At 38.3% G+C, this 20,953-nt stretch overlaps 1 protein-coding gene across 5 annotated transcripts in view; it reads left to right on the forward strand.

Annotated features, from left to right (window-relative positions):
- Positions 1-20,953, forward strand: part of PCCA (propionyl-CoA carboxylase subunit alpha) — a 417,781-nt gene that overhangs the window by 265,190 nt on the left and 131,638 nt on the right. For all 5 annotated transcript variants that reach the window (XM_061435312.1, XM_061435309.1, XM_061435310.1 and 2 more), the window contains one exon: positions 1,476-1,584. In XM_061435312.1, coding sequence (XP_061291296.1) covers positions 1,476-1,584 — 109 coding nt within the window. The remainder of the gene's footprint in view (positions 1-1,475; positions 1,585-20,953) is intronic.

Consider the following 20,953-nt stretch of genomic DNA (forward strand, 5'->3'; position numbering starts at 1 on the left):
AAATAATTATTAATTCATTTTCAAAGTAACACTAATAAATCCATTATATGTTGACATCAGAGGAATGATACCATCACACATAGTATGTCTAGGTCAGGGAACCTCCATCATATACTCCTGAGAAAACAAGAGGGGGGAACAAACAGAAATCCTAGCATTATTATGAAAATAGTTTTGACCTTGCAGACCCCCAAAGGGTTCTTGGGGACTCCCTGTCGTCCCCAGGCCATACTTTGAGAACTGCTCTTGTAGATGGTATGTTTTTGAGAAGACTAAGCCAAATTTCTGTAATCCTCACGTAGGGTAGTTTGATAGAATCAAAGTAGAATGTTTCCATCACTGCTGAAGGGTTGGGTATGATTAGGAACTTTTCAAAGCCTGTAGGAATGTGGTTTATTAAGCCATTGAGGGTTCTGATAGATCTCACATTATGGAGCTTCTAAGTTTGTCTCAAAGAGGAATGGATTATCAGGTCTTTATACTCTAATTGTGAATAGTTTTAGTCTCATTTATATTTTGAATACTTTCTTAAGACCTAATGTTGAAATTGCTTCACTTCTTTCTGATAAATTTAAATAACTACCTGATTGTTTTTTTTCTGTTTTGAATTGTACAAATGGCATCTTAGTGCAGATGACCCAGCACTCAGATTGGCTGTGCTGCAGCATCTGTGAAGTCCATCATCTTTGTATAGCACCGTGGTAAATAAATAGTGTTAGACATTGCGGTGAGGTTACAGAGCTCACGGGGGTGTGTTAGTCCCGGCAGACCCTGGAGCAGCCGATACCGCCTTGACTCTCACACATCTTGAGGAATTTCTGCGCATAGAGCAGATTCCCCCATGAGCCACACTCAGCCAGACCGGGGCGTCTTCCCCCGGTTGTCAGGTGAGGCCTCTGCCCCCAGGTCCAGCTGTATGATGGTAAGAAGAGTGAATTCAAGAGGGAGAGAGAAATTGGTTGGTTGGTTGGTTGGTTGGTTAATTGGGATTCAAACCCTGACTGGGATTTTAGAGCCAGGACAGTCATGTACTTCTTTTCTTTTCATTCCTCACATTAGAAAACATGGCCCGGTCACTGTCCTTGACCAACAACACGCCTTTTCCTCACTTTTATCTTCTCTCTCCTTAGAAGTAAAATTGGGGTAGAGATTGATAAAGGGAAGCAGCTGTGAGGAGCCCTAAGGTTTTCCTAGAGATCTATGTTGATAGTTTGTTTTGTTTTGTTTTTGGTAATTGTTCTGTTCTGTGCATCTGTTTAACATCTTCTTTCCCAAATTAGACTATAAGCTTGTGGTGAGCAGGGGTTGTTTTATTTAAATAATCTTGCTCCCTCCTTTCCCCTGGCACAACCTAGTCCCTGGTACCATACTAGCTCCATAATAGATGTTTGATAAAATGCTTGTTTGAATGACTAATAGTTCTGTAATATAGAAGGAAAGATGTTAACATTATGTACGTGATTGATTTCCCTCAGGACACCAGTTAACAGAGACTGAGAGAAACCAGTTCCTGGCAGTAGCGTCATCCTTGTTTGTGGCATCCCAATTAAGAGCACAGCATTTTCAAGACCATGAAAGTTCAAGGTATGTGAAACCATTTAAAACAGAATAAATGAGCAGAGAAACTTGGGCAACATTGAGGAAGGCACTCTGAAATCTTATAGGAAATCCGTTCAAATAGTTTGTATTTATTACTTCTGTTTTCTTACTCTGTTAATTTTGAAAAATGTATTGAGAAGGGGGATAGTACTAAAACATAGGAAATAATCTGAACAGTTAAAAGTATGTGTATAAGAAACAAGAAAGAATTAACAGCAGATTGAGTTAGTTATTTGTGAACCCTAAGTGTACCTTTTTGCTTCCTAATAATCTAATAAGCAAAAGGGAAAACCTGCTTTATACCAGGGCAAATAAAACAAAATCATTGTGCCATTCATGCTTCTGAGTGACAGGATTATTTATTATGAATGTCTGTGTACCTCCTAGAGTAATCCTGCATTATTAGCAAGTACTATCCATTACTTGTTGGAGTGAAATGGGTAGTAAAATTGTGTTATATCAGCTCCTTTTCTTTTTGCTTTTCCTCAAGAGGAAGGGGCTTCCCTGGTAGCTCAGTTGGTAAAGAAGCCGCCTCTGATGCAGGAGACCCTGGTTCGATTCTTGGGTCAGGAAGATGTGCTGGAGAAGGGATAGGATACCCACTCCAGTACTCTTGGGCTTCCCTTGTGGATCAGCTGGTAAAGAATCCACCTGTAATGCGGGAGACCTGGGTTTGATCCCTAGGTTGGGACGATCCCCTGGAGAAGGGAGAGGCTACCAAATCCAGTATTCTGGCCTGGAGAATTCCATGAAATGTATATAGTCCATGGGACCGCAAAGAGTTGGACACGACTGAGCAGCTTCACTTTCATTTTCAAGAGGAAGGATAATGATTAAAATAAAAGAAAAAAGATGACAGGTAACCGAGCAGGTCTGAAGGGCACAGATCAGAAATTAAGGTTACCCCTGAAGAATTAGGTAGAAGGAAAACAAAATTGGGCTTACGGTGTATATTTATGGCTAATGTTGTTTTAGTGAGAAAACGTTTTTTTTTGTTATTTTTTTATTCAAGTTTAGTCGATTTACAATGTTGTGATAATTTCTGTGGTACAACAGAGTGGTTTAGTTATACATATTACACACATATACATATATATCATTCTTTTTAACTGTTCTTTTCCATTATAGAATATTGAATATATTTCCATGTGCTATACAGTAGGACCTTGTTGTTTATCCATCCTGTGTATAAAAGCTGACACCTGCTAACCTACCCCCAGCCTCCCACTCCTTCCCTCCCTCAGTCCCTTCCCCCTTGGCAACCACAAGTCTGTACTCTGTGTTTGAGTCTGTTTCTGTCTCATTAGATAGGTTCATATATAAGTGATATTATATGGTATTTGTGTTTCTCATTCTGATTTATTTAGGATAATCTCTAGTTGCATTTATGTTGCTGCAGATGGCATTATTTCATTCTTTTTTATGGCTGAGTAATAGTCCAGTGTGTGTGTGTGTCTGTGTCTGTGTCTGTGTGTGTGTCTGTGTGTGCACGCGTGTGTCTGTGTGTGTGTGCGTGTATCTGTGTGTGTGTGTGTGTGTGTATGCACCACATCTTGATCCATTCATCTGTCCATGGACATTTAGGTTGCTTCCACATGCTGTTGATTGTGAACAGTGTTACTGTGAACTCAGGGGTGCATGTATCTTTTTGAATTACAGTTTTGTCTGGATATATGCCAGGAGTGGGATTGCTGGATCACATGGTAGTTCTATTTTTAGTTCTTTCTGGAACTTCCATGCTGTTTTCCATGTAGCTGTACCAACTTACACATTCCCAACAAGAATGTGGAAGGGTTATGTTTTCATCACTTACTTTTCAGCATTTGTAATTTATAGATTTTTTTTAATGATGGCCATTCTGACCTGAGTGAGGTGTGGTACCTGATTGTAGTTGATTTGCATTGATTTGCATTTTTCTAATATCAAGTGGAGAGTGGGTAAATAAATGTGGTACGTCTTTATGATGGAATACTACTTAGCAATAAAAAGAAATGCGGTATTGATACATGAATCTACATGCATAACCCTAAAAAGAAAATTATGCTAAGAGAAAGAAACCAGTTAAAGAAGACTATACAATGTATAATTTCCTTTATTGGAAATTTATAGAAAGAACAGAAGTATAAAAGACAGAATAAAGGTCAGGTGATTGCCTGGGTGCAGGTGTTAACATCAGAGAATTATACCCTTATACAGTCTAGGTCCGAAACTATAAACCAATAATTATTTTAAATGCGTTAGTCTCTTAAATTATATAGAAAACAAAGCATGGAACTGCAAAACAAAGATAAAATGATAGTAGCTTTCACTCTAGTAATTTTTCTTTCCACTCTAGTAATTTTTAAATGATATTGTTTAGTCGATTCTTTGTGTTCGACTCTCTGTGACCCATTGGACTGCAACATGCCAGGCTTCCCTGTCTTTCACATCTCACAGAGCTTGCTCAAACTCAAGTCTATTTACTGAGTCGGTGATGCCATCCAACCATCTTGTCCTCTGTCGTCCCCTTCTCCTTCTGCCTTCTATCTTTCCCATCATCAGGGTCTTTTCTGAGTTGGCTTATTGGAAAAGTTAAAATGATACTAGCTTTCACTCTAGTAATTTTTAAATGTATTAGGCCCTTAAATCATGTAGAGAACAAAAAAGTGAAGTTACAAGCATTGTTGCAATAATACTAGCTCTTAGGATTGTCCATATATTTCCCTTTACTGAGATGTTTATCTCTTCACGTGGCTTCTTGGTACCGTCTAGTGTCTCCATTCCACTCTGCTGGACTTCTGTTAGCATTTTTTTTGCAGGGCCAAAAAATGACTCCCTCAGCTTTTGTTTTATCTGAGAAGATATGAACTGCTCCCTCACCTTTGAAGAATATTTTTCCTGGATGTAGAATTCTGGTTGACAAATTTTTTTTTTTTCTTTTAGCACTTTGAATATATCAGCCCAATCTCTTTGGCCTCCAGAGCTTCTGATGAGAAATCTGCTGATAATCTTATTTTCACTTGAAGATTCGTCCCTCTCTTTCAAGATTTTGTTGTCAGCGCTTGAAAGTTTGACTTGGGTCTTTGAGTTCATCTTTGGAGTTTGTTGAGCTTTTTGAATGTGTATGTTCATGTCTGTCATCAAGGTTGGGGTGTTTTCGGTCACTGTTTTTCAGATATTCTCTTTGCCCCTTTCTCTCCTTCCGGGACTCTCACGATGTGTATGTTGGTCTACTTGGTGGTGTCTGCACAGGACCCGTAGGTTCTGTTCACTTTTCTTAAACCATCTTTTTTCTTTCTATTCTTCAGACTTGATAATTCTATTGTCCTATCTTCATATTGACTGGTTTTTTTCCTTTTGACTGCTCAGATCCACCTTTGAATTACCCGAGTGAGTTTTTCATTTCAATTATTGTAATTTTCAGCTCCAGAATTTCTTTTTCATTTCTTTTTAGGTTTTCTGTCTTTTTATTGATATTTTTATTTTGCTTACACATTGTTTTCTTGACTTTTTCCTCCTTTAGTTCGTTTAGCATCTTTAAGACAGTTGTTTTAAAGTCTTTTTCTATTATATCTGCCATTAGGTCTTTTTCAGGGATAAATCTGTTGATCTTTTTTTCCGCTTTGAGTTGGCCATACTTGCCTGTTTATTTGTATGACTTCCGATTTTTGGGTTGAGCATTGAACATTTTAATCTAATTTAATAATGTGATGACTTTGAAAATCAGATTCTTCTTCTTCCCCAAGGTTTAGTGGTTTTCATTATTGTCTTTGTCATTTTGCTGTTTTGATGGTTGCAGACTGTCTCTGTGCCAAGGATCAGGCCGAGATGTAAACTTAAGTTCTTCTGAGGTCCTTTCTTAGACTTTCCCTGGGCATGTGCAGTCACTTGCCAGTTTTCCTTGTATATGCAGTTGTTTTAGAACATCTTAGCCTTTAAGGCCTAGCTCTTGAAAAGGGGAAAAAAGAAAAAAATGAAGGGGGGTGGCGGTTAGGGATACACTGTACCTTTAAATCTCCTGGAAGTCATTCCAGCCAGAGGAGGAGGAGTTTGCAGCAATGCTGGAGGTACAGTAACAATGGCTGCCCGCTTCTCTGTCTGCTCCTCTGTGGTCAGAAGCAGCAGTTACCAGTTCAGAGCTCAGATCCTCAATATTTCAAGGATAGGGTCCGTTTTTGCCCACCCGGGCTTCCATAAGCTGTGTGCAAGCTACTCCAGTGAACACACCCACAGTTGCATGCCAGGCAGCTTGAGGGTAGGAGGATGGGGAGCTGCTGCTGTACTAAAGCTGAAGTTGACCAGAAGTTATCACGATTTACCACCTGAGCCGCCTTCTGAAAGTTACAAAGTGGGGAACTCTCAGTTCTGTTAGACAGATTCTGCCAGTGTGATTGTTGTCTAGGTGGGGAGACAGACTCTTGGTGCTTTCTACCTGTTCTGTCATCTTCCTAGACTCCTCCTCCTGTTATATTGCTATTGAATTCACTACCCTTTGGACTTCCCTGGTGGCTCAGATGGTAAAGAATCTGCCTGTAATGCAAGAGATCCAGGTTCGATCCCTGGGTCAGAAAGATCCCCTGGAGGAGGGCATGGCAAACCACTCCAGTATTCTTGGCTGGAGAATCCCATGGACAAAAGAGCCTGGTGCAGTACAGTCCATAGGGTCTCAAAGAGTTAGACATGACTGAGTGAGTAACTCTCCCATTACCCTTTAGAAGTTGGAAAAAAAATTATGTTTATGAAATATGTAAGCCAAAATTTTGGTTATGTAGATAATTGTGGACATACTATCGAAATAACATTATTTTTGCTGAGTTTCTATTGCACTTACCATTTATTAAACAGACCCATTTATTGTAAAGTTGCTACCACCCTAGCAGCAAAGACCTATAACATTTATACCAGTCTTTTAGACAAAGCATAATCTTGTTTAGGCAAAGTGAATTGAAACTGTGTTGGCTTATTTGCTGAAGAGGTCCCTGACACCAGAGTTGATGTAAGCTGGTTGCCTCTTCCCATTTTGGCTTCACAGTCGTGTTTTCACTATGTTTTCACTTCACATTCACTATGGCCTGGGGAATGGAGACCGGAGCTGGCCTCCAGGTGTGGCTGTGTGTGGCTCCGTCACGGAACTGTTTTGCCTCCAAACCCAGTAGCCTGCAGCACTTCCTTTGTTCTGCTTGTTTTGGCTGCTGATCTTATTTTCCTAGTTTCTCCATGGATGGTATTCTTTCATCATTTATGACCTGGAAAAAAATTTAATAATATGTGCCCCTACTATTTGGATAGTAAAAAGATATTGCATTTTAGCAAGAGAGTAAAGTTAATGTCAGAGACATATAACAGTTTTGCTTTGTCTAATAAGGCAAATTAAGCTTTTGCATAAATACGTACTGTCTTAATATGGAATTATTTTGCTTTGTAATCCTTCTTTTCCTAAACACTTTTCTTGACAGAAGTGAATCATTAAAAGTTGGGTTGAACAATCGCTTCATGTTATTCGAAGATGAAATGATCTTGTTGGCATTGTGGTTTAGTGTAGTACTTGGTTTCACTATCTGCTAATGATTGGAGGAGAAACTAGTACAGAAAATAGTTTCCTTCAGGAGTCTTTCATTTAGTTTGGTCAGAAGGCCTGTTTTCCTTGTCATCAGTCGCTCAGTCGCGTCCGACTCTTTGTGATCCCAGTGCACGGCAGCACCCCGGGCTTTCCTGTCCTTCACAGTCTCCCAGAGTTTGCTCAAACTCATGTCCATTGAGTCGGTGAGATTCAGATGTTGTCCACAGGGCAGAATTCCGCTTTCTGCACTTTGACACTCCTCTCACTTTACACTAGTTCAGGTCCAGCTCCACTTTTTACGTGATTTCAAAAGGAGCAGTCATAGAACCTCCTGAATCACTGGGATGCTTTTGGATTTAAGTAACAAAGCCTGATTCAAACAGACACATCTCACGTTGAGCAGGAGGCTCTGAGAGTGGAAAGGACAAGGCTCAGCATGCACATCTGCTGGCGCTGCTTCTTTGTAGTTCCTTAGCCCTGCTTCTGATAGATAGAGTGCCTGATGAACTATGGAATGAGGTTCGTGACATTGTACAGGAGACAGGGATCAAGACCATTCCCATAGAAAAGAAATGCAAAAAGGCAAAATGGCTGTCTGGGCCCTACAAATAGCTGTGAAAAGAAGAGAAGCGAAAAGCAAAGGAGAAAAGGAAAGATAGAAACATCTGAATGCAGAGTTCCAAAGAATAGCAAGAAGAGATAAGAAAGCCTTCTTCAGTGATCAATGCAAAGAAATAGATGAAAACAACAGAATGGGAAAGACTAGGGATCTCTTCAAGAAAATCAGAGATACCAAAGGAACATTTCATACAAAGATGAGCTCGATAAAGGACAGAAATGGTATGGACCTAACAGAAGCAGAAGATATTAAGAAGAGGTGGCAAGAATACACAGAAGAACTGTACAAAAAAGATCTTCATGATCCAGATAATCACAATGGTGTGATCACTGACCTAGAGCCAGACATCCTGGAATGTGAAGTCAAGTGGGCCTTAGAAAGCATCACTACGAACAAAGCTAGTGGAGGTGATGGAATTCCAGTTGAGCTATTCCAAATCCTGAAAGATGATGCTGTGAAAGTGCTGCACTCAATATGCCAGCAAATTTGGAAAACTCAGCAGTGGCCACAGGACTGGAAAAGGTCAGTTTTCATTCCAATCCCAAAGAAAGGCAATGCCAAAGAATGCTCAAACTACCACACAATTGCACTCATCTCACATGCTAGTAAAGTAATGCTCAAAATTCTCCAAGCCAGGCTTCAGCAATATGTGAACTGTGAACTTCCTTATGTTCAAGCTGGTTTTAGAAAAGGCAGAGGAACCAGAGATCAAATTGCCAACATCCGCTGGATCATCGAAAAAGCAAGAGAGTTCTAGAAAAACATCTATTTCTGCTTTATTGACTATGCCAAAGCCTTTGACTGTGTGTATCACAAGAAACTGTGGAAAATTCTGAAAGAGATGGGAATACCAGACCACCTGATCTGCCTCTTGAGAAATTTGTATGCAGGTCAGGAAGCAACAGTTAGAACTGGACATGGAACAACAGACTGGTTCCAAATAGGAAAAGGAGTACATCAAGGCTGTATATTGTCACCCTGTTTATTTAACTTATATGCAGAGTACATCATGAGAAACGCTGGACTGGAAGAAGCACAAGCTGGAATCAAGATTGCCAGGAGAAATATCAATAACCTCAGATATGCAGATGACACCACCCTTATGGCAGAAAGTGAAGAGGAACTCAAAAGCCTCTTGATGAAAGTGAAAGTGGAGAGTGAAAAAGTTGGCTTAAAGCTCAACATTCAGAAAACGAAGATCATGACATCGGGTCCCACCACTTCATGGGAAATAGATGGGGAAACAGTGGAAACAGTGTCAGACTTTATTTTTCTGGGCTCCAAAATCACTGCAGATGGTGACTGCAGCCATGAAATTAAAAGACGCTTACTCCTTGGAAGGAAAGTTATGACCAACCTAGATAGCATATTCAAAAGCAGGGACATTACTTTGCCAACAAAGGTCCGTCTAGTCAAGGCTGTGGTTTTTCCTGTGGTCATGTATGGATGTGAGAATTGGACTGTGAAGAAGGCTGAGCGCCAAAGAATTGATGCTTTTGAACTGTGGTGTTGGAGGAGACTCTTGAGAGTCCCTTGGACTGCGAGGAGATCCAACCAGTCCATTCTGAAGGAGATCAGCCCTGGGATTTCTTTGGAAGGAATGATGCTAAAGCTGAAACTCCAGTACTTTGACCACCTCATGCAAAGAGTTGACTCATTGGAAAAGACTCTGATGCTGGGAGGGATTGGGGGCAGGAGGAGAAGGGGATGACAGAGGATGAGATGGCTGGATGGCATCACTGACTCGATGGACGTGAGTCTGAGTGAACTCTGGGAGTTGGTGATAGACAGGGAGGCCTAGCGTGCTGCGATTCATGGGGTCGCAAAGAGTCGGACACAACTGAGCGACTGAACTGAACCGAACTGAATCAGCTAAAGTAGCCACTTTACATTTCCTAATAATAACTCCCTGCCTGCCTTTGTATGGGTTGTATGATTTGTTTTTCTTGTCATGTTCTCCTGGCTAGCACTGCCAGTATAGTTTCAAGTATAAGAGTGCAGGCTTTTGTGCCAGAGAGTTGGATTTCTCCCTGGTTTTGCTATCTCCAGCTGCTATTCTAGGATAAATTATTTTGCCTCCCCTGGACTTTATAATGTCCCTATATTTATATTACCCTATAATGTGAGGGTAATAGTGGTGCTTAAAGTGTTTGTCAATGTCAAGTGAGATATAAACTACTTAACATGATGACCATTAACTTTTATCTATCCCTCCCGAATTTCTTTTTTTTTAATCTCTAATGACGCAAATTGTATTTCAAGGGTAGTAGAAATGATATATACTTGTTTTATTCCCGAATAACTCAACTACCTTGAGTTTTTCAACATCAACAGGTATGTTAGCTATTGGTTTGAAATTTTTTTTGTTAAAGATGTACCCTTCCATTCCTTATTGAATAATAAAATCAGATACGGATATTAAATACAACCATATGTCTTTGAAAATTACCTATTGATCATTATGAGAATTGAGTTTGAAAATTTAGAGAATTTAGCAGGGAACAAAATGATTAAAAAAAAAAAAATCCTGCCTCCAATGAGCTTACATTTAAGTAGAAGTTAGGCAGACAAAACAGATGTAGGGCATCAAATGATGATAAATATTTTGGTGAAAAGCAAAACAGGGTGGAGGGGCTGTAGAACATCCTGGGGGTGGATGGTGGGCTAGTTGCAGTTTTAATTTGGTTGCAGAGAAGTAGATGGCAGGATGGATTAGCAGGATGGGAAGATTAACATTAGAGCAAAGGCCTGAAGGCAGAAAGGAGTGAGTCATGTGATTATCCGGAGGAAAGATCCTCTGATGAGAGGAGACAGCAAATGTAAAGCACCCAAAGTCAAGTATGCCTGGCCTGTTTGAGAAACAGCAAGAAGGCAGATACTCTTGCTTGAGAGGAGGAAGCAAACCATAGAGTAATAGAGAAGGAGTCTTGTTAGGTAGTCTCAGGACTTAGACGTTTAACCTTTGAGCAATGGGGAGACCTTGCAGGGTTTTGACAAAGCAGAGTTTGATGTGACATATGCCACAAGATCATTGGGCGCACACTATCGTAAACGCCTCAAGAGGGATAAGAGTGGAAGCTGGAAGATAAGCTGGGAGCAGAAGTCCCAGGCCTACCCTGGGACAATCCACATTGACGAGTCAGGAAGATCAGATGGATCCAGCGAAGGAGACTGAAAAGGAAGAGCAGGGGACATGGGTGGGAAAGTAGGCAGGCATGGCATTCAGAGAACCAACGGAAGGTCGGAGTGTTCAACTGAATTACATCACTTGTGAGAATGACTGTCGACCATTGAGTTTCACAATGTGGAGGTCATAGGAGACCTTGACAGGTAGTTTTCAGGAATGTTGAGTGGGAAGTAGTAGTTAAAGTTAAACTGATGAGGGTTAAAGAAAACAGAGACATCGCTTTGCCAACCAAGGTCCGCATAGTCAAAGCTGTGGTTTTTCCAGTAGTCATGTATGGTTGTGAGAGTGGGACCATAAAGAAAGCTGAGCTTCAAAGAATTGATGCTTTTGAACTGTGGTGTTGGAGAAGCCTCTTGAGAGTCCCTTGGATTGCAAGGAGATCAAACCAGTCCTTCCTAAAGGAGATCAGTCCTGGGTGTTCATTGGAAGGACTGATGCAGAAACTGAATCTCTGACACTTTGGCCACTTGATGGGAAGAACTGATTCATTGGAGAAGACCCTGATGCTGGGAAAGGTTGACGGCAAGAGAAGACAGGGGCAACGGAGGATGAGATGGTTGGATGGCATCACTGACTGAATCAACATGAATTTGAGCAAACTGAGGGAGAGTGAAGGACAGGGCAGCTTGGTGTGCTGCAGTTCAGGGTATGAAGAACAGGGAAGCTTGGTGTGCTGGATTCGCAAAGAGCTGGACACGACTTAGCAACTGAACAAGAACAACAAGAAAAAACGGAAAAAGAGAAATTGGAGCCTGCAAGTACCAGCAGCTCTCAGGGTTTCTATATTTACATACATATGGTTAATGTCTTGTTTTGATTTTTTAGAAAATGTACCACTCTGCTTTTAAAGAGTATTTTTTATTTTTATATACCATTATGTTGTCTACATATCTCTGTAGTAGTTTTTGAAAAAGTGGTTTTTAAGGACTGTACAAAATTACTACTTTAAAAAAGTTAACATTTGATAGAAAACCTTGCTCAGATAGGATTGGTAAGTCTGGGAGTTAATTAGGTTGTGTGGGATTGGTGGTCCCTGGCAGTACAGAGTGCGATGGTGCAGCCTACATCTGGTCAACCCTGTAGACATGTATGCAGAGTTTCATGTAGCTTGCTTATTCTATTCATTCATTCAGGCTAGGAAAATTGTACCATCTTTGGTTCTTGGGGCTCCTTCATCTGGCACTGAAATGTCACAGCTCTTGGTATGGTGGGACCAGCACTGGGTCAGATGTTGGGAGTCAGAAGTGTGGTCTCAGCACCACTATTGAGTATCAAGGTGGTACAACTCTTTGTGTAAAATGTTTCAACTTTTGACTTCAGTTTCCTCCTCTGAGAGATGGTGGTGGTGGATTGGATGAGTCCTCCTGAAATCTTTTTCAGTTCTGATCCTAACCGAATCTGGGGCAGATCCTCTTCTTTATGGTTTCTACTTAAACTCTCTATTTTCTCTCTTGATATTTGAGCAGAAGTTAAAGATGTGGCAAAAGGAACACTTTCACTTTGGCCTGTGATAATACTGATGAAAAGACTGCAATCAGAGCGGTTTTTAAAAACGTAGTGTTCACTTTTGTAAAGGATTACTTTGGGTGTATGGAGTCAGTGTATAACCACCACTTTGAGCTCCTACTTAGCAGAACATATGTATCAGGTATCTTGACTGGCTGTACAGCCTGCCATCAGTTTAACTCTTTTAGTCACAGTAGCATAATGGGAAAGTACTTTCACTTGAATTGCAGTCATTGTGTCTACATTTGTACAGTATTTTCTTTCCTCATCTGGTTTCCTGATAAAATGGAGAATCAATTTTTTAGTGGTTTTTTTTTTTTACCTGACAGATGCAATTATCTGCTTTTTTCTTGCTATTAAATAAGACTGTGCTTGCCTCATTTTAGATTTGTAATTCATTCACTCATTAAGTTTTCAATTAGATAATAAAAGTTTAAGGTTTTGAAATGCCATAATCAATGAAGTAAAACTGGGGAAGGAAACAGAAAAAAGTAGCCATTTGTAAATAATTCCCGAGGAAGAGCAATATTGTTGGCCACTGCATATTGACTCTTTGAATTATTTCTGAATTTAAAAGGATATATTGAATTATTAAAATTTACACCATCTGTGACAACAAATTAAAACTTATATCATATTTCTTTCATTTATGTTCTCAGATAGGCCATTTCATTATGACAAGGGAGTTGATAGTCTGATAACTATATAATTAAAAATAGTACTTTGGGTATACACTCACAAGCATACCCAGCTATATTGTGCCTTTGGAAATAGCTCTTTAATTAAGCGAAAGCACCAAGAGGAAAGAAAATGTTAATTCAGTCTTCATCCTTTAAGCTTGCCTTACTTTTTGACATCTCTCTTATATTTTCAGTTTCTTAATAAGACTGTATCTTGGATGATTTAGAAACCTGTGTGAATTTAGGCACAAAATATTAAGTGGAAAATATGTCATATTTATAGGCTTTTTGTTAAATATTACATTTTGAAATATTTTTCTTTTTTTGTTTTTCGTTGTACTACAAGAGCTGAATGGAAGACAGAATAGCCTCATTATTGCAGGAGAATGTCTCTGTTCCCTGCAATGATTCCAAAAGCTCTTGCACACTTCATCAGTATTATTGTGATTCTTTGGCTGCAGGAATATTTGGCAGCTGTTGCACCCCACTGGCAAATCCTATTCATTCTTCTCTCCCATTCACCCATTGCCATTGGAGAATTGATTTCTCTCTCCTCTACTCTAACCTTTCCCAATTCATTTTGGATTGTTCAATGTGAAACATTTTAATTTCATATCATACAGCTATTCAGCTCACAATCCCTTTTTTAACCTGTCACCAGGGTAACAGCGTAGCATGCTTTCTTTTGGCAATCAAGTTTTTATTTCATATGCTTAATGTTGCATTAAATGTTTGCATTTTGTTTAACCCCCCTTAAATACTTTGAACTCAGGATATGTTTTATAGGATAGTAAAATCCTTGATTTTGGAACTGAAACTAAATCAACACTACCACTACATTCATAATAAAATTTAAAATGATTAATTTACATAGTTCAAAAATTATTATTAAAAACCCAAGTGAGCCAATCTGTGTAAGGCAATTTTCTGTAGGTGATGGAAGAATATTTGTATGTAATTGTTCAGCCTTGTTTCAGAAAAAGATTTAAAGGTGGTTTAGAGAGGTTCATTAGTTAAGTAAGAATTTAAAAGTAATGAAATTGGTGCAAATTGGAAAAATAAGCTTTTTGAAGACATTTCATGATTTTTCAGTAAAAAAATTCTCTCTGTGTATTATAGTTAGTGGACATTGAAAATGCATTGTTTATTTAGATCTTGATTCTTTGGTTTGAATAGGTTTGAATTTCTACTTATAGAGATAGCTTTTCATCTTTATCCCAATAATAGTTTCAGTAAAATTTATTCTGTGAATAAGTTTTATGAAATTTGATATATTCTAAGAAATATAAAGAAATGTATAAGAAAAGGAAAGCCAGCAACTAGTAACCCGTATTATTTGAATGCATTTTTTTCCAAAGATATTAATATAGTAGCTGTTTAAAGTATCTTTATCTTCCATTATTACACTCATTGAGGTTTTCATATTGATCAATAAGATAAACTCTGAATTAAGCTGCGTTTTTTGGTTTTTTTTTCTTTTAAACCACCTTTAAAAAAATCTTTTTATGATTTAGTGCTCTTTTTGAATTTCTGGTTTCTCACAGTGTGTCAGACTGATTTCATACTCTGAATATTCATTTGTAACTAACAACCCTGAATCTAGATAACACTGGTTTAGATGGCCAGTATCCTGACCATCTGCTTTACAGAGGTCACTTAACTTTCATCAGAGTAAACTCCTGAGTATATATTTTAATGATGATAATTTTTTACCTTCAGAATTAGAGTTGTTCGATTGTTCCAAAAATAACAAATGGTGCTCCTTGTGATAAGATGCTTGGGCTTAGAGTAATAACAAAATAGTTCCTGTGCTTTAGGGAACTTATTGGCCTGGTGAGGGGAGAGAATCTCATTTGCACGTGTGCCAATTTTCAATAAAAGATTATAAGACATTCAAATAAACTTATACGTATGGCCCATTCACAGGATGAAAACTCAGTAGAAACTGCCCAAGAGGGGCCCAGACGCTGTACTTACTATGCAATGACCTTAAATAACCTATTAAAATTATGTTTGAAGGACTGAAGGAAGTCCAGTATGAACAATTAAAGGAAATTATGGCAACCATATCTCACTTAATAGAAAATATTAATAAAAAGATAGAAATTGGTACTTCCCTAGTGGTACTTCCCTAGTGGCTAAGACTCCCATCCTTCCAATCCAGGGGGCCTGGGTTTGATCTCTGGTCAGGAAACTTGAGTCCTGCATGCTACAACAAAGAGTTTGCATGCCACAACTGCGGCCTGGCACAGCCAAATAAATAAATAAATATATTTTTTAAAAGATAGAAATGATTTTTTTAAGCAAATAAAAATTCTAGAGATGAAAGTACAGTGCCCATAATGGTAAAATGAACTGAGGAATTCAATAATAGATTTGAGTGGCAGAAGAAACAATCAGCAAATTTGAAGATATATCAATCGAGGTTATCCAAAGTGAAGAACAGAAAGAAAACTGAAGAAGAATGACCAGAGCCTTGGAGATCTTGGGGACACTCAGATGTACTGGCATACATGCTGAGAGTCCCAGAAGCAGAAGAGAAGAAAGATAAAGGAGCAGAAAGACTGTTAAAAGAAATCATGGCTGAAAACATCCCAAATGAAAACCGAAATGAAAAACCTTAATCTGCACATTCAATAAGCTTAACAAAGTCCAAGGTAGAATAAACTCAAAAAGCTCAACAGCTGCACACATCACAGTCAAAACTGTCAAAAACCAAAAAGAATCTTAAATGCAGCATGAGAAAAGGACTCATCATGTAAAAGAGATCCTCAGTAAGATTAAGGGCTCCCACCTCATTAGATACCAAGGTGTCCAGAAGAGAATGGGATGGTATATATGAAGTGCTGAAGAATTAAAAATAAATGTCAACAAAGAATTCTGTATCCAGCAAAACTAACTTTTAAACATGAAGGAGACATTAAGACATTGAAAACAAATAAGAGAAACCAAAGCTAGCAGACCTATGCAAGAAAAAGTATGAAAGGAAGTTTTTCAAGGTGAAATGAAAGTACATTTAACAGAAACGTAAATATGTATGAAGCAAAAATAGCACTGGTTAAAGATTACTACATCAGTAAATATAAAAGACAGTATAAATCTATTCTTAGTTTTAGTAATCTTTCCCCCCTTTTTCTTATTTAAAAGAATTACATAATGCAGTAATTTTAATTCTAAGTTTACAGGTGTATCATATATACAAATATAATTTGTATGACAATAAAAAGGCAAATGGTAGAGAAAACAAAGCTATTGATTGCAGCAAATTTTCTCTATGCTTTTGCAATTAAGTTAGCATTAATCCGGGCTTCCCTGGTGGCTCAGATGGTAAAGAATCTGCCTGCAGTGCAGGAGACATGCTTACAATGCAAGAGACACATCCCTGGGCCAGGAAGATCCCCTGGAGAAGGGAATGGCTACCCACTCCAGTATTTTTGCCTGGAGAGTCCCGTGGACAGAGGAGCCTGGTAGGCTGCAGTTTATGGGATCTCAGAGTCAGACATGACTGAATGACTAGCATTAATCCATACTATAGTGTTTAAATATAAGGTACAAATTGTAATCCCTAAGGTAACCACTAAGAAAATAGCTTTAAAAAATAGTATATGAACCATCAAGGGAGTTAAAATGGTACACTGCAAAATATCTACTTAAAAGAAGACAATAATGGAGGAATAGAAGAACAAAAAAAGATATGAAAAGCAAAAAATAAAATGGCAGATGTAAATCTTGCTTAATGAAGAAGTGTATTTAATGTAAATGGAGTAAGCACACCAATCAAGGGCAGATATTAGTATGGTGGATAAAAAAATAAGATCAAATGTATTTTCTCTACAATAGATATTCTTTGACACAAAGACACAATGTAGACTGAAGATAAAAGGATGGAGTTATCAGATGTACTATATTTGTAATACTAGTATAATTTTAAGACAGAAATTGTTACTGGAGACAGAGGGATATTTTATAATGATAGAACAGTCAATCCATGAGAAAGTTATAACAATTCTGAACATATATGTTACCTGATAATGCAGTCCCCAAGTATATGAAGCAAAACTGTGACAATTGAAATGAGAAATTAACAATTCACCAGTAATAGTTGGAGATTTGAATACTCCACTTTCAGTAGTGGATAGAACTAGGCTTGATGAACAAGAAAGTAGAAGACTTGTATAACACTATAAACCAAACAGGTCTAATATATCTATGTAGAAGAATAGAAGATACCTATATAGAAGAATACAGTCAACAGCGGAACACGCAGCTTCTCAAGTGCATGTGTAACACTTGCCACGGTAAAGCATCTCATGTGCCAGGCCATAGAACACGCCCTGATACATGTAAAGGGACTGAAATATACCAAGTATGTTCTCCAAACACAGGTGAATGAAATGACAAGTCAACAAAAAAGGAAATTTGCGAAAATTACAAATTTGTGGAAGTTAAATAATTCACTCCTAAATAACAAATGGGATGAAGAAGAAATCAAAGAAATTAGAAAAATATTTTGAAATTAAAACAAGATCAGAACATTTAAAAACTTATTATGAAATGCCTCTAGTGGTTAGAGGGACGTTTAGAGCTGTAAACACATATTGGAAAAGAAGATCTCAGAACTTCTCTAGTGGTCCAGTGGCTAAGCCTCAGTGCTCCCAGTGCCAGGAGGCCTGGGTTCGATCCCTGGTCAAGGAACTAGATCCCACGTGCCACAGCTAAGATCCGGTGCTGCAAAATAAATAAAATGAATTAAAAGAAGATCTCATGTCAGTCACCTCATCTTCCATTTCAGGAAGATTGGAAAAGGAGAACAAACTAAACCCAAAACAAGCAGAGAGAAGAAAGTACTAAACATTGGATAGGAAATAAATCGAAAATAGAAAAACAGTAGAGATCAATAAAAGCAGAATTTGGTCCTTAGGCAGATCAGTGGAAATGACAAGCCTTTAGAGAGATTGACCAAGAGAAAGAGAGACTCAGATCGTTAAATTAGTGATAAAATAGGTATTGTACATACTGACCTTACAAAATTAAAAGTGTGATGAGGGAATAATGTGAATAATTATATGCCAACTTAGATAAAATGGAGAAATTTGTAGAAAGATGCAAGCTACCAACACTAACTTAAGAGAAAATAGAAAATTTGAATAGACCTGCGAGAGATTGAATTAGTCATCACAAAATTTCCTAAAAAGAAGAGCCCAGGGATAATGGCTTCACTGGTGAATTCAGTGAACTATTTAGAAAGAAATCAACTAATACTCATCTTTTATAAATTCTTCCAAAAAATACAAAAGAAGGATAGAATTTGCAACTCATTCTCCAAGGCCAGTATTATTATACTGTAATACCAAAACCAGAAAAAGATGTTAGAAAAAAAGACAACTAAAGACCAACCTCCCTCATACATTAATGCAAAAATCCTCAACAAAATCTAGCAAACTAAATTCATGAATATATAAAATGATTATGTACCATAACCAAGTGAGTTTTACCTTAGGTACACACAGTTTTACCTTAGGTACACACATCATTCAATGTGATAAATCATATTAATGATGGGCAGAATCCACGGACTTATTTCAAGAAATGCAGAAAAAACATTTGGGAAAATCAAGCAGCCTTTCATGATAAAGCACTCAACCAATTAGGCATAGAAGGAAAGGAACTTCCTGAACCCAATGAAGGCCATCTACGAAAAATCCACAGCTAACATCATATCTATTGGCACACAATTGAATGTTTTCCTCTAAGGTCAGGAATAAGACACTGGTGTTTGTTGTTAGTTTTTCAGCATTTTCCTGGAGTTTCTGGCTTGGGCAGTTTGGCATGAAAAATTAAAGATATCAAGATGGGGAAGAAATAAACCATCTCTAATTTTGGTGACATGATCTTGTATATAGAAAATCTTAAGGAATTCACCAAAAAAAAAAAACAAAAAAAACCCGCTATTAAAATACTTTTGCAAAGTTGTGGAATATAAGAGCGGCATGTAAATATCCATTTATTTTATACAATAGGAGTGTTATGAACCAAAAATGAACAATTTTATTTTACAGTAGCAGCAAAAGGAATGCAGTACTTAAGTACAAATTTTTTTTTTAAAAAAGTGTAAGATTGTATACTGAAAACTGTACAGAACAATTGTTGAAATAAAGACAAATAAATGGATAAACATCCCACATTCATGGATCAGAAGACGAAATGATGATACACAGATTTGATGCCATCACTATTAAATCCCAGCTGTGATTTTTGCAGAAATAATCACATTCCAAAATTTATGTGAAAGTGCAAGAGATTCAGCATAACCAAAACATTCTTGAAAAAGAACAACAAAACTGGGGGGACTCATACTTCCTGATTTCAGAGCATAGTGCCAGCTTACAGTAGCGAAGACAGTGTGGCACCGGTGTAGGAGTAAACGCTGGTCAGTGGGGTCAAGTCCAGAAATAAAATTGGGTGTACCTTCATCATAGACTCTCCACTCTTAAGATGAAGATATATTTACCCTTAAGAAACGAACACACAAGTCCTCAAAAAATATTTGTTCAAAGAATATTTATAGCAGCTTTGTTCATGAGAGCCCCAAACTGGAAACCACGCAAAGGCCCGTCAGTAAAGGGTGAACTCACTTAGTGTGCTCACGTGCAACAGAGCACTCACCACTCAGCGGCCAAAAAGAATGAACGCGTCAACGTGAACGGACCTCAGAAACATTATTTTGGGTAAAAACCACACACAGGAGTACACAGTTTTTGAAGTTTATGGGGAGCTTTATAGTTGTTGGGAAGGGGCAGATTTATTGGAAAGATAAATGATGGAACTTAAGATTTTTTAATTTCACTGTATTTAAATTGTATAGTATTGAATAGCAGGTTGTTGCAACAATAGAGGAGGATTTCACGTTACTGCACCAAACAAATCATGATAATGTTGATAGTGCCTCTTAATTAGCCTTTAATGTACCAAGCACCTGTCTAATCGTTTTACACCTTTTATCTCATTTAATCAACATGCAAATTAAGTAGTCTTACTATTTTTGTCTTACTGATAAGGAAACTGATGCACAAGAAGTATAGTAACTTGTGAAGGTCATGTAACTTAAAAAATTATTGATTGGGTTCTTTTGTGACTGTGCTGGGTCTTTGTTGCTGCGTGGGCTTTTTCTCTAGTTGTGGCGAGTGGGGCTACTCTCTAGTTGCAGTGCAGAGGCTTCTCATTCCAGTGGGTTCTCTTGCTGCAGAGCACAGCTCTAGGACACATGGGCTTCAGTAGATGAGGCACGTGGGCTCAGTAGTTGCGGCTCCCGGGCTCCAGAGCCCAGGCTCAATAGTTGCAACACATGGGCTTAGCTGCTTCATGGCGTGTGGGATCTTCCCAGATCGGAGATCCACCCCATGTCTCCTGCACTGGCAGGTGGATTCTTCTTCACTGAGCCACCATAGAGGCCCAGGTCATGTAGTGATCTGTCAGACACTGCAGGGGTGATGGCTATACACTATCAGCATTGTTTTCCTCACTAATTGTACCTAGAGATCAGACTTAGAACCATAAAGCCTTACTGGTGAAAGAAAGAAATAGAGTTTGCATAATATTAAAATATACTTAAGATTATAAGTAATGTGGTTCATTTCTAGATTCAAGTGTCATTTGTGCAGTTATTTGTATCGCTAATGCAGCTGGACTTGGGGATATTCTCTAACTCCTTCTAGGCACGATTTTGTGATACACGTTCTCCTCCACAGTCTCCTATATTCTCACGTACACATTTTAAATTGCATACAGGCAGAGTTCTGTTCCTCCACTATGACAAGTTCTAG

This window comes from Bos javanicus, chromosome 12, assembly GCF_032452875.1.
Source record: "Bos javanicus breed banteng chromosome 12, ARS-OSU_banteng_1.0, whole genome shotgun sequence".
Taxonomy (NCBI): domain Eukaryota; kingdom Metazoa; phylum Chordata; class Mammalia; order Artiodactyla; family Bovidae; genus Bos; species Bos javanicus.